The sequence below is a fragment of the Canis lupus genome, chromosome 27 (assembly GCF_011100685.1).
Source record: "Canis lupus familiaris isolate Mischka breed German Shepherd chromosome 27, alternate assembly UU_Cfam_GSD_1.0, whole genome shotgun sequence".
In the NCBI taxonomy this organism is placed as follows: domain Eukaryota; kingdom Metazoa; phylum Chordata; class Mammalia; order Carnivora; family Canidae; genus Canis; species Canis lupus.
The window spans coordinates 35962069-35974662 of record NC_049248.1 but is presented as its reverse complement, the minus strand read 5'-3'; the positions used below and the strand labels follow the sequence as shown (position 1 = coordinate 35974662).

General features: G+C 37.5%; 1 protein-coding gene across 4 annotated transcripts in view; it reads left to right on the top strand.

The window, feature by feature from the left end:
• ADAMTS20 (ADAM metallopeptidase with thrombospondin type 1 motif 20) overlaps positions 1–12594 on the top strand; it is a 162947-nt gene that overhangs the window by 83523 nt on the left and 66830 nt on the right. For 3 of the 4 annotated variants that reach the window (XM_038577378.1, XM_038577380.1, XM_038577377.1), the window contains exons 19-27: positions 4413–4539; positions 6011–6221; positions 6373–6537; positions 7014–7178; positions 8583–8702; positions 9293–9400; positions 10396–10560; positions 10664–10954; positions 11649–11810. In XM_038577378.1, the coding sequence (XP_038433306.1) occupies positions 4413–4539; positions 6011–6221; positions 6373–6537; positions 7014–7178; positions 8583–8702; positions 9293–9400; positions 10396–10560; positions 10664–10954; positions 11649–11810 (1514 nt within the window). The remainder of the gene's footprint in view (positions 1–4412; positions 4540–6010; positions 6222–6372; positions 6538–7013; positions 7179–8582; positions 8703–9292; positions 9401–10395; positions 10561–10663; positions 10955–11648; positions 11811–12594) is intronic. The other variant, XM_038577379.1, reaches the window with a different exon arrangement.

The window sequence follows — 12594 nt, the reverse complement described above, 5'->3', positions numbered from 1 at the left end:
ACAAACTGACCTCAAGGTGCCAAAAAAATTGTGGTGTCCTGTTCTGAAACACACACACACACACACACACACACACACACACACACACACACACAGACTTGGTCCTGTGATGTTGGGGTTGTGGTGCTCAGATTGATTGCATGGGAACAGATGTTTTCATTGGGACGATGTCTGTGGAGGGAGACTGCCATAGATAGTAAATGACTGACTGGCATAAATGCTGGAAGGAGGACCAAAGTTTTGGTACAGAGGAGGAGACAGAAGGACCCTAGATGGGCCTTACAAAAGGAAATGGAGATTTTGAGAACAGGGAACTTCATTCCAGCACTGAATGGGTACCCCGGTCTGTGGCAGTGGATATGGGGAGCTAGGAACAAATCCAAACATCAGGTGAGTGAGGGAATGTGTGAAAATGTGGAGAATGTATCGAGTAAAAAAGAGCAAGATCCAAATAAAAGGTTCATCAAGACCTGATGCAGTGGTTTGGGAGTCTGAACCAGAGCGATATCTCTTCAACAATTTTGAGCTGGAGGGAAAAAACTGTTAGTTGCCACATAGTATACGATGGTTATATTCGCTCTTTGTAACTTTTTAGTTTTTCTAAAAGGAAATTCTCATAGGGGGCCCTGGTGGCTCAGTTGGTTAAATGTCCAACTCTTAATTTCCACTTGGGTCAAGATCTCAGGGTTGTGAGATTGAGCCCTTGCATCAGGCTCTGCTCTGGGCATGGAACCAGCCTAAGATTCTCACTCTCCTTTTGCCCCTCTCCGCACCATGAGTGCGTGCGCACATGTGCACGTTCTCTTCCAAAAAATAAAAATAAAAAATGAGGGGTGCCTGAGTGGCTCAGTTCAGCGTCTGCCTTCTGCTCGGGTCATGGTCCCAGAGTCATGGTGTTGAGCCCCATGTCAGGCTCCCAGCTCAGTGGGGAATCTGCGGCTCCCTCTGCCCACCCCGTCTCCTGGACCTGCTAGCTAAATAAATACATACACACACATATATGTTCTTTTTAAAAAATTATGATTGAAATTCCCTCAGTTTTGTTATTCTGTGTACTGAATGTAATGAGTTCCCAAACTTTGTGAGAGCTTAGAAATTTTATCTGAATATTTTCAAGTACGTTACTTAATCTGGCAGTTTCAATTCTCCTTTACTTTTTGAATCAGTCTGCTGTTACTGTGGCCCTCTTTTCTCTTGCTCTAATTTGGTTTTGTTGCTTTTACATGAGTGTCCTCGTGAACTTTCCCTTCATTATTTTTTGGGGGATTCTCTTCTGTGTTCCCTGTTTTCTAAATCCCATGAGTTCCTCTTTTTATTTCCCCCACTGATGAAATATATCCCTCAATAATATTCCTGAAAAAGGTAGTTTGTTGAAACCTTTCATATATGAAAATGGCATTATTCTCATATTTGCTCAGTAGTTTGGAATAAACGCTAAGATTTTGTACTTTAGAAGGTTAAAAGTCTTGTTCTCTGGTTTCCTGTGTTTCTCTGACACTTTCCATTGTGGAAGTTTTGTGGCTCCTCTCTTGAATTCTAGTGGTGTGAAATTTCAGGACAATTTGCCTTGATGTTGGTGTTTCTTTCATCTGTTTTCCTGGGTCATTAGGATGCCATTCACGTTTGGAAACAGGTTCTGTATGATTTAATAATTTCCTTACATTGAATTTTCTCTTAAATCTTTCTGATATTTATATATTTCAGACATTCAACCTCCTGAACCAATCACTATTTGCTAATTTATTTTCTGAATTTACATTGTTAACATTCTTAGTCATAACATCTTGCTTTTGTCTCATAGATGTGTAATATCTGTGTCTCTGACAGTATTAATCATAGTCTTTAGATTTTCTTCTATCTGACATAATCTGTTTCATTTTAGTTTTACTTTGTTTTTGTTTATTTTGGTCTCTTGTGTGTCAGTGAATTTCCTGAAATGTCTGCTGATCCTTGGCTATTTGTTCATATTTAAGACTAAAATGCAGATTGAGAGTTCTGTGTTGGTCAGATAAGTGAAGTAGGACCTCATTATAGAGTAATTGGATCACTAAATAGCCCTTTCATGTGTCATTGGAGGAGAAACCCCACATGTCATTGTCAGTTAATCTTCTTGGGGGTTAAAGAGCCTCTCAAGAGGGGAATCTTCTAATGGTCAGCCTGGAGACGAGAGAACCATAGAAGTCAGCTTGGAGCCAGAGGGGAATGGAAAGAGAGTCCAGTAGGCCTGGTTCTCATCATTCAATATGGAGACTTTTTCTTAATTCTCTTATTTTTGGTACAGTACTTCCCCCAACTTCCTTAAGCTGTCTATCTCCCCAGGTTCACTTTTTCTGGAGCTTTGCTGTCCAGTATGGTAGCCACTGGCCAAATGTAGCTAACCGATGGAAATGTGGTATAAGCGTGAAATGCACAATGAATTTTGAGAACTCAGTGTGGGAAAAAAAAAAAAAAGTAAAACATAGCTAAAATGATATTTTAGGTACTTGAGGTTAGACATACCAAATATCAATTTCACCCATGTCTTTTTTTTTATTAACGTGACAACTAGAAAATGTGAAATTACATACATGGCTCACATTCTATTTTTATTGGACAATGTTGCTCTCGACTAGAAGGGTAGGAGTCCAGCTATTCTTCATCAGTACTTTTCAATCACTTCTCCATTTTTGGGGGGCCTACCCTTCACACATTCACTTCTTCAACAGAACCTGGTGTTTTCAATTCCTGGGATTTTCTTGGATTCTTTAGCATGAATGATTTGTTTCTTATTCACTTGGTCCCTCTACAGGCTTAAGTTTCAGTTTCCTGGGCTCTGTTAGTTATTTCCATCCCCTTTTCATATTCAGAATGTCCTTTCCTTGCCTACTGTGCTTCCTTTTTTTATTCTTTTTGTTCTGTTAGGTTTATTCCTTTTCAAAATTCCTTATGGTCTTTTCAGATGGTATTTAGGAAGGAGCAAAGATAAACATGCATGTTCATGTTTAGCTAACTGAAAGTATGCAGTTGAACTTTGATGAAATACAAACTCGATCATGTCTCTGCCTAAACTTTTCCCTGTCTCCTCATTGCAGAAAGTGTAAAGATCTGTCTATTCTGGCCCATTATAATCACTTCTTAGCTTTGCTTTCACTGTGGTGATGCTGTGTACAACCAACCAGCAAATCTCAATGGATTTGTAAAACAAAGGTTTATTTCTTGGTCCTACTATGTTTTAGTTGCCAATTGGCAATGGCTGTTCTCAGTTTGGTATCCGTATCCATGTCATTAAAAAAATATTTTTTTAAGATTTTATTATCTATCTATCTATCTATCTATCTATCTATCTATCTATCATCTATCTTATTTATGAGAGACAGAGAAAGAAGGACACAGGCAGAGGGAGAAGCAGGCTCCATGCAGGGAGCCTGATATGGGACTGGATTCCAGGACCCCAGGGTCATGCCCTGAACCAAAGACAGACACTCAACCGCTGAGCCACCCAGGCATCCCCCAAAAAGATTATTTTTAGAGCAGTTTTGGTTGATAGAGAAATTGAGGCAGAAGGTACAGAAAATTCACACATTGTCTTTCACCTCCTCCCTCCCATTCCGCTATAACATCTTGAATTAGTGAGACACATTTGTTACAATTGATGTGTTATTAACTACAACCCATAGTTTACAGTTCACTGTGTTATGCATCCAATGGATTTTAACAAATGTTTAATTGCACGTATACATATTACAGCATCATGCAGAATACTTTCCCTGCGCTAAAAATCCCTCCCTCCATACCCTGTCAAACTGATAGCCAATGATCTTTTTATTGTGTCTTTTCCATTCACAATTCCAATCTGAAAGATCAACCTTATCTGGGAAAGGCTACTTTAGAGACAGAGGGGAAAGGGAAAGTGAGCTGGACAGAAGTATATAGTGGCTTTTAGAGCTTCTGCTTAGAAGTGGAAAAGGGTCATATTCTTTTGCAGTTGGTTGGCATAAGCCCAAAGTCAATGAACATGGAAGTATATACCTCTCTTAGGAAGTTGGAGTAACATGTAGCAAGTGAAGGTATGCAGTTCTTCTCTGGGGAAAAGGCAAGCAAATAATGGGAAGCAGTAGTGGACTACAGAGCATCAGTGTCAACTCTGACCACTCTAGCCAGCTCTCATGAATTTCTTTCTACTCTCTATCTGGCCCACCCTCCGTGTGTCGCTTTGCTAAGCAAACTTCTCAGTCAGGATTCAGCTTGCTTACTCCAGAAAGTCATTTTTGACTAAATTAATATGCTAGTCTATACTGTATCTTGTGTTGGAATTTTCTTTCTTTTTTTTTTTTTACTTCACTGAATTGTTTAGGCTATTAGCAGAATTAAATAATTCTAGAACGTCTACTTAAGAGAACTTTCCATTTAATTGTCATTTGACTTTGACCAAGGTCTTCACAGAAGAAAAATTACCTGCATTCGGAAGAGTGATCACATGGTAGTGTCCGATCAAAGATGTGACCATTTGCCACTTCCATTGTTTGTGACTGAAAGGTGTAATACAGACTGTGAACTAAGGTAAAGCAATAATGTGTTATGTAACCAGGGTAAAATCAATAAGTGAGATAAGATGTAAAGCATCTAGCACAGTGCCTGCTCGGATGGACGTGTACTTAATGTCTATCCTGTGTCCCTGCTAGTATAAAATGTCAGGTTCACTAGTTTATTGTGAAACTTGGCAACTGATTTGAATGTTTATTCGTAGTGTTTGATGAATACCAGTATATAGGTCTCAATTTTGTGTAAGGATTGGAAACAAATTTGTAAGCTATAGGTAAACTCTAATATTAAAATCCGTAGTTTAAAGATCTGAAACAATAAATTTTGGAAAATGATTGTATAGTTCCCTTTGAACCTATGAATAAACTTTTAAAGTTTGAGGATTAAAGAATCAGTAGAGTGGTTTCTTGATCTTATCAATATTTTGTCTATTAAACATTAAGAAACATGATCCTAGATTATGGGACAGGGAAGTACCCACTTCTAAATTTTACCTGTCTTTTGGTGAGGGTGATGGTGACTGGAATTGGTCTTAGAGCAAAGTTAAGAACAACCCCATCTAGTAAGTGACCATTAACATTGAGGGTTGGCCCGAATCTCTCATTCAGCAAGGATGCTCATTTTTATATATTTATGTTGTTGTTTGAAAGCATAGAAGAGTTGCTTGAATGAGTCTCATCCACTTACTGCCATGGAATGAAGCACAATGAAATCCCTGAGATGCTATTGGGAATTGAAACAAACTTTGTGAATTCTATGCTCTGTTTTACTGTTGCACTCATCTTGTCTGATAGATCGCTAGGCTATAATTGTGTTAATTTGGCTAAAACAAGCAGATTACTTGCAGAAAAAATGTTTTCTCTGAAAACATGTCTAAAAAATAGTTTACAAGAATCAGAAAATATAATATGCCTTATAAAAACCTAGTTTGCCAATGTTTAAAGGCTTTGTCTTACTGGTCTAGTAAGATATTTCCCAATCATGAAATACTTTAGTGTGATTGCATAGAGACATACTACCTGTTTGTGAGTCAGGTATATTCAGTCTTAAATCTACCACTAAGTAATTGGGTAATCGTGATCTAAACCAGTTGTTTTCGAAGGCTTTTGGGAAAGCTTGGGGTTCCTTGAACCTACAAAGCCACCACCAAATGCCAGACTGACATCACTAGATACAGTGCTGGTTCCCTTTCTTTAGCTTTAGCCAGACCACTGTCATTTTTATATATTTGGGGAACAACATAGATTTTATTTGGGGGGGGGGAGAATGATTTCTACCTCTGGGCCTCATTTTCTCATCTATAAAAATGAAAGTTTAGGCTTACCTCAGAATTTTTCATCTGATGATATATCCAGTATATCCAGGCAGCTTGTCAATCAATTCTAACAGAATTTTCAAAATTGAATCCTATGCATGAATTTCTCTGAATCCATTTTTTAAAATTGCATTAATTGGCATCCCTAAGTATAATAACATCCTTTTTTTCTAGGTGGCACATCATTAGCAAAAGTGAATGTTCATCCCATTGTGGTCAAGGATATAGATCACTGGATGTCCACTGCATGAAGTACTCCATTCATAAAGGACAGACTGTTCCAGTAGATGACCACTACTGTGGTGACCAACTTAAACCTCCCACACGAGAACCCTGCCATGGTGACTGTGTCTTAACAAGATGGCATTATTCAGAATGGTCCCAGGTACAAATAACCAGTAGTGCTTAAGAAAAGTTGCCTATATATTTTTTTTAATATTTGTTACTCTAAAGTATATTTTTGGTAAAATCTTTTTTCATTTGTCACCACTTTTTTTTTGTTTTTGTTTTTGTCATTTATTTGTCATTTAAATCAGTGTTCCAGGAGTTGTGGAGGAGGGGAAAGGTCTCGAGAATCGTACTGTGTAAATAACTTTGGCCACCATGTTGCCAGCAGAGAATGCCAAGAGCTTCCCCGAGTGACAACGGAGAATTGCAATGAATTTTCCTGTCCCAGTTGGGCTACTAGTGAGTGGAGTGAGGTAACATTGAACAGATGAGGCTAAGAACTGTTATAATATCTTGTAGGAAAGCTTTGCAATTTAAGGCTTCAAAGTTGTAAAAAAGAATTAATCTTACTTTATAAATAACTGCATCAAAGCAATTACAAGTTAATGGTTTGTTCTTAAACCATACTGTCCAGCTAACAATAACATTGATTGGTGTTTAATCACTAACCGTATTCATAAGGAAGTCCCAGTGTTCACAGTAGCCTGAGATATATACTTAAAGTTAGTTTTTTACCTTTCTTTCTAGGACAGATGAATGCTATACTGAGATTTGGGTGGTGAGTTTGGTGTGGCTGATTTTACCTGGTGAATATCTCTGGAGGAATGAAGGGAAAAATGTGCCAGGAATGGTCTTTCACATGCATTTTAATGTGTAACTTGTCATGGTGTCATTTTTTTAAGGCATTTATGTTGACTAATATTGAGAATAATCATTTGTATTCTTTCAGTGTCTTGTTACATGTGGAAAAGGAACAAAACAAAGGCAAGTGTGGTGCCAGCTGAATGAAGATCATTTGAATGATGGTCTCTGTAACCCGGGTACCAAACCTGAATCTTTGAGACCATGTGAGCTTCATACATGTGCTTCCTGGCAAGTAGGACCGTGGGGTTCTGTGAGTATAAGAATGGCTTTCCTGATTTAATTCATCTTTATAGAATAGCACCAAAATTGTGGTGTATTCATTCTCTTGCTGGAGGCAGCTAAATGTGGGTTTTTTTTTTTTTAAATCCTTGAAATGTAAACTCTTATCTACACAGTTGTATCAGTACTGCTAATTTTGCTGTGGTAAACAGTTCAGCTTTGCTTTTGAATTCACTTGTTAACCAAAATGCTGCAAATTTATTCTTCAGCTTTGTTTAAATTATAAATATTTTTGTGTTCTGTGTCTAAATTAGCTTTACCGCCTTGAGAGTAGGCATTGTTTAGAAGTTTTGTCAAACAGGGAGCTAGGAATTTGTAGGATGAGCAGTGGTCAGGCTGGATGGTGGGTGGCCTATTAACTCCTGGTGGCTGCCACTCTGGATGGGAAACCTTGTTTCACCTTCCATTTAACTTTATGCTCTTCCTTCTTCATCTCTTTGAAATTTATTTAGCATATTAGAAGACATACCTCAGGTAGATTTTGAAGAGTATCTAGTTCCCCTAAATTGTATTAACTCTACCCCCAAAATGTCAAGACTATTGACATTTTGATGTAACTTTTTAGAGATACAATACAATGGACTATTACTCAGCCATTAGAAACGACAAATACCCACCATTTGCTTTGACGTGGATGGAACTGGAGGGTATTATGCTGAGTGAAGTAAGTCAATCGGAAAAGGACAAACATTATATGGTCTCATTCATTTGGGGAATGTAAAAAATAGTGAAAGGAAATAAAGGAAAAAGGAGTGAAAATATCAGTGAAGGTGACAAAACATGAGAGACACCTAACTCTGGGAAATGAACAAGGGGTGGTGGAAGGGGAGGTGGGTGGGGGGTTGGAGTGACTCGGTGATGGGCTCTGAGGGGGGCACTTGATGGCATGAGCACTGGGTGTTATGCTATATGTTGGCAACTTGAACTCCAATAGAAAAATGTATAATCTCTCTTCAAAAAAAAAAAAAAGATAGAATAACAGTCTTCCATTTTAACTTCAATATTTTATTAGCTGTCTAAATTGGAATAAATGTATATTCATTACATTTGCCAATTTTGTACGGAATCTGATGTAAAGGACTAATAAAAAGATCTGAAAGTATATTAACTGTATTAAAAAAATTAGGGATCCCTGGGTGGCTCAGCGGTTGGGCGTCTGCCTTCGGCCCAGGGTGTGATCCTGGAGTCCCGGGATTGAGTCCCACGTCAGGCTCCCTGCATGGAGCCTGCTTCTCCCTCTGCCTGTGTCTCTGCCCCTCTCTCTGTGTCTCTCATGAATAAATAAATAAAATCTTAAAAAAAATAAAAAAATAAGAAAATTAAGCTTATACAATTTTTGAATAATATTGTTGGATATGTGTTTGTATCCTTCCAGTGCACGGCCACATGTGGACGTGGGTATCAGATGCGTGCTGTTAAATGTGTCAATGAGCTGCTCAGTGCAGTGTTAGATGACAGAGTGTGCCATGGAGCCAGTCGCCCAAGTGACAGGCAGGTAAAGGATACTTCTTCATAGATTGTAAAACAAGATTTGTCACAGGAAAATTAATGTGTTAAACTTGTTTCATACATATTTTTCCTAATAGCCCTTGAAAACATGTTTGTGCACATGCGTGTTGGAGAATTTATTTTTTAAGGTGTTGCCAGCTTTATAGCTTTATTTTTTTTTTTACTCTATCTGCCATTGAATCACTCATTTAGGTATTTTAATTCTTTGCATGGCAGAAGGATAGTATCTATTGTGAATATGATGAAGTTCTAAAGTGTGTTACGCTTTTTGAGAGTGATGGTCTATGTTCACTCAGGATGTTTCAGCTAAGCGGTATTTTTGAAGGACTATTGCTATTTTTCTTTTCAGTCATCAGATAGAATGATCCAAACCTTGGGATTCAGATCTGTACTATTCACTTGTAGCCCTTGAATAGTACTTTGTACTTCTGAAAGATTAAAAACTTTTACATCATCAATTTGTCATTATGCAGCTGTTCCTGAATTAGACATGTGGAAGAAATGAAGTATAGAATTTAATATAAATCAGAGTGATTAATTCATTGATGTTTTGAGATGCATTTTTCTTTTAAACAGGACTGTATAGTCATACCTTGCCCAATTATCCCTAAAATTGGGGCCACTTCATTGCCAGCTGTTCCCATAGGAAAGATAGCCCAGTGGCGACATGGTTCTTGGACCCCAGTAAGTGAATTCCTTTAAGAAGTACAGTGTTTGGGGGTTCCTGGGTGGCTGAGATGGTTAGGCTGTCTGACTTCAGCTCAAGTCATGATCTTGGAGTCCTGGAATCAAACCCTCTGTTGAGCTCCCATGTAATCAGGGAATCTGCTTAGCCCTCTTCCTCTCCCTCTGCCCACCCTCCCTGCTAGTGCTCTGTCTCTCAAATAAATAAAATCTTAAAAAAAAAAAAAAAAAAAGAACTATAGTGTTTGTATTATGGAGGCTTTTACACATCAGCAAAATGGTTGCTTCAGATTAGCCAAATTAATGTTATGCATTCATTTTCAGGTACCTTGATGGTGTAGAAGGTGATGTAGGGTTCAGAGATAGATAATTTAATGGCTAAATACTATTCTTACCAAGAGGCTCTATGTCTCTGAGTAAAAATTAAAGTTTTCTAGGTCTTTTTTCTCTACCAAATGGGGTTGATAATATTTGTCTCATAGATGGTTATGCAGAGCAGACATGAAATTAGACTTTTTATCATCCTTTATTTAAGCCATCAACATCATCATGTTTTTCTAAACTGAAAACTTTACTTAGAATATATGCTTTGCTTTAATCTTTTACAGAATCTATATTTGTAAACTTCAAAGATTCTCTGAATATTTTAACTGTGGGATTATATCGACTATTAGATGTTCACAGATATTTAAAATAAGATTGTTTTATAAAATGTTTTCTTTATCTTTTTAGCAAATAATAATCTGTATTCTAAGAAATTGAGTAGTATCTTATTCTTACTGCGAATATCTCATTTGTAAATTTATGATCTGAACCAAGGAGTAGGGTATTCATTGCCCTGTCTTCATTTTACTCAGAAGTGATGCCAAGTGATATTATTTATAATTTTTTAAAGAAACTTCATGTTTTAGAAATTGGAGCGAAAGCTACCTGAGAGATGTACTGTTATAACACCTTGGTACAATCTTTTTTTTTTTTTTTTTTTTTTTTTTAAGTGTTCTGTGTCTTGTGGACAAGGTAATCAAGCCCGTTATGTAAGCTGTCGTGATGCTTATGATGGAATAGCAGATGAATCTTATTGTGCCCATTTACCCCGACCTGCTGAAATATCTGTTTGTTTTAACCCTTGTGGGGAGTGGCAAACTGGGAATTGGTCACCTGTAAGTATTTTTACAAGAAAAAATAAAATGAAAAGTTCAAATATAATTGACAGTATAATAATGTGATTTATTACATTATAAATGTGGGTAAATTTGTGATCAGTGTTCAGCTTCCTGTGGCCATGGAAAAACAACTCGACAAGTTTTATGCATCAACTACCATCAGCCAATTAATGAGAATTACTGTGACCCTGCAGTTCGCCCTTTGATAGAACAAGAATGTAACCTGGCAGCCTGCCCACCCATGTACAGTCACTTTCCAAGTTCCTCTGAGCAGCCAAGCCATTTTCCAGGCAGGAATTTTCCATTAACTCACAAACCAGAGGATAATCAAAATCAGGGGGTCTACCCGTCAATCAGAGGAAACCAATGGAGAACAGGACCATGGGGATCAGTAAGTTGTCTTTATTGAGTTATATTAATTCTATAATTTTGTTATATTATAGCCTTTTAACAGATATGTATACAATGACATCAGATACTTTTAATGCTAAATTTATCTGAAGATCAATAGTTTGAATCTTAAAAGGATTAAACGATTTTTGATGCAGATTGCAAATCCCCAGAGTCCTTAATGAACTATACACTAATGTGATATTATGATTACAGAGGAATGCACTTAAAAACAATCTGATTAGAGTCCATTATGATAAAAACAAAAGAATCTTTTAAGAGGTTAAGACTGTAAATGTTTATGAAAAAAAATCAAACCTAGAAATTACTGCAATAGCAGTGTGCAGTAAGCGGGTGTAAAACCACGAACCTAGAAAAGGTACAATTGTAGTTCATATTTTACATAAAAGTTGAGACAAAGAAAAACAATATCAAAGCTTAGTGACTTTCTTTTTTTAATTCCTTTCTACTTAACACGTAGGATGGGCCTGGATTCGCTATTGCAGACTTTACCTTTTCTCCTTCCATCAACAAATTCTAACAGACACTCATGTTCTTGGCAGATTTCTCCACTCAAATTTTCCCAACGAGAGGGGGAGTTTAGAAGGGAGAGTTTGAACCTGAGTCCAAATGCTGATTTATCCCCATGTAATTTCACGATGTGGCATCCACAGTTTGTGTTTTATCCTCGCCAGTGCTCCAGCAGCTGTGCTCGAGGTGTTCAGCGCAGAGTTGTGGTCTGCCAGGATGAAGACGGACAGAGTGCCACTTCCTGTGATGCAGCCTCCAGGCCCCCAGAGGCCCAGCACTGCCATTCAGGCCCTTGTCCACAGTGGAGCTACGGCAGCTGGGGAGAAGTAAGTCTGAATGTTTTCTAAAATTTTGGAGATGGTGACTCTCTGAAGATTGAAAGTTAAGTACCTCACGCTGTTACTGCGGGATAAATCTTCCTTCACCATACTACACAGAAAGGTTTTATTTTTAGGAAAATCTTGATCTTCTAATAGACTGTCATGGTATAAATCACTCCTTCGTGATAGGAAATGTTCCACATTTTTTAGCAGAATCTATTATGCTAGCCAATATGTCTGTGAATCACTAATGCCTTTCTAAAATTAGTATATTCTTAGGAAGTTTTGTTGCTATAAAGATAGAAAATTAGATGTTATACATAGGCCATGCTTTTATCCTATTACTGAGCCATTCACATGGCGAATTTTCTAAGCAGATAGTTATCAATTATTGAGCACTTCATGTCCTGGCATTCTTCTAGACACTGGGGATATGAAGATAGTTTTTAAAATAGTTTTGATGAATACAAATCCCACCTATATTATGCAGGAGAAAGAGTAAGAAAGACTTATATTGGCTTTGGATGAACAAAATCACCCAATTAGTCAAATATATTTAATGACTTATATATATTTTTTCTCATAGAGCATTTCTTTTGAATTATTAATTAAAAAAATAAATTAAAAATTTGCCAACATATAGTATAACACCGGGGCTCATCCTATCAAGTGCCCTCCTTAGTGCTGTCCCCCAGTTACCCCATACCCCCATCCACCTCCCCTTCTGCAACCCTTTGTTTCTCATAGAGCATTTTGAAATCATTGTTTAAAGATCCACTTCTGACCAGCT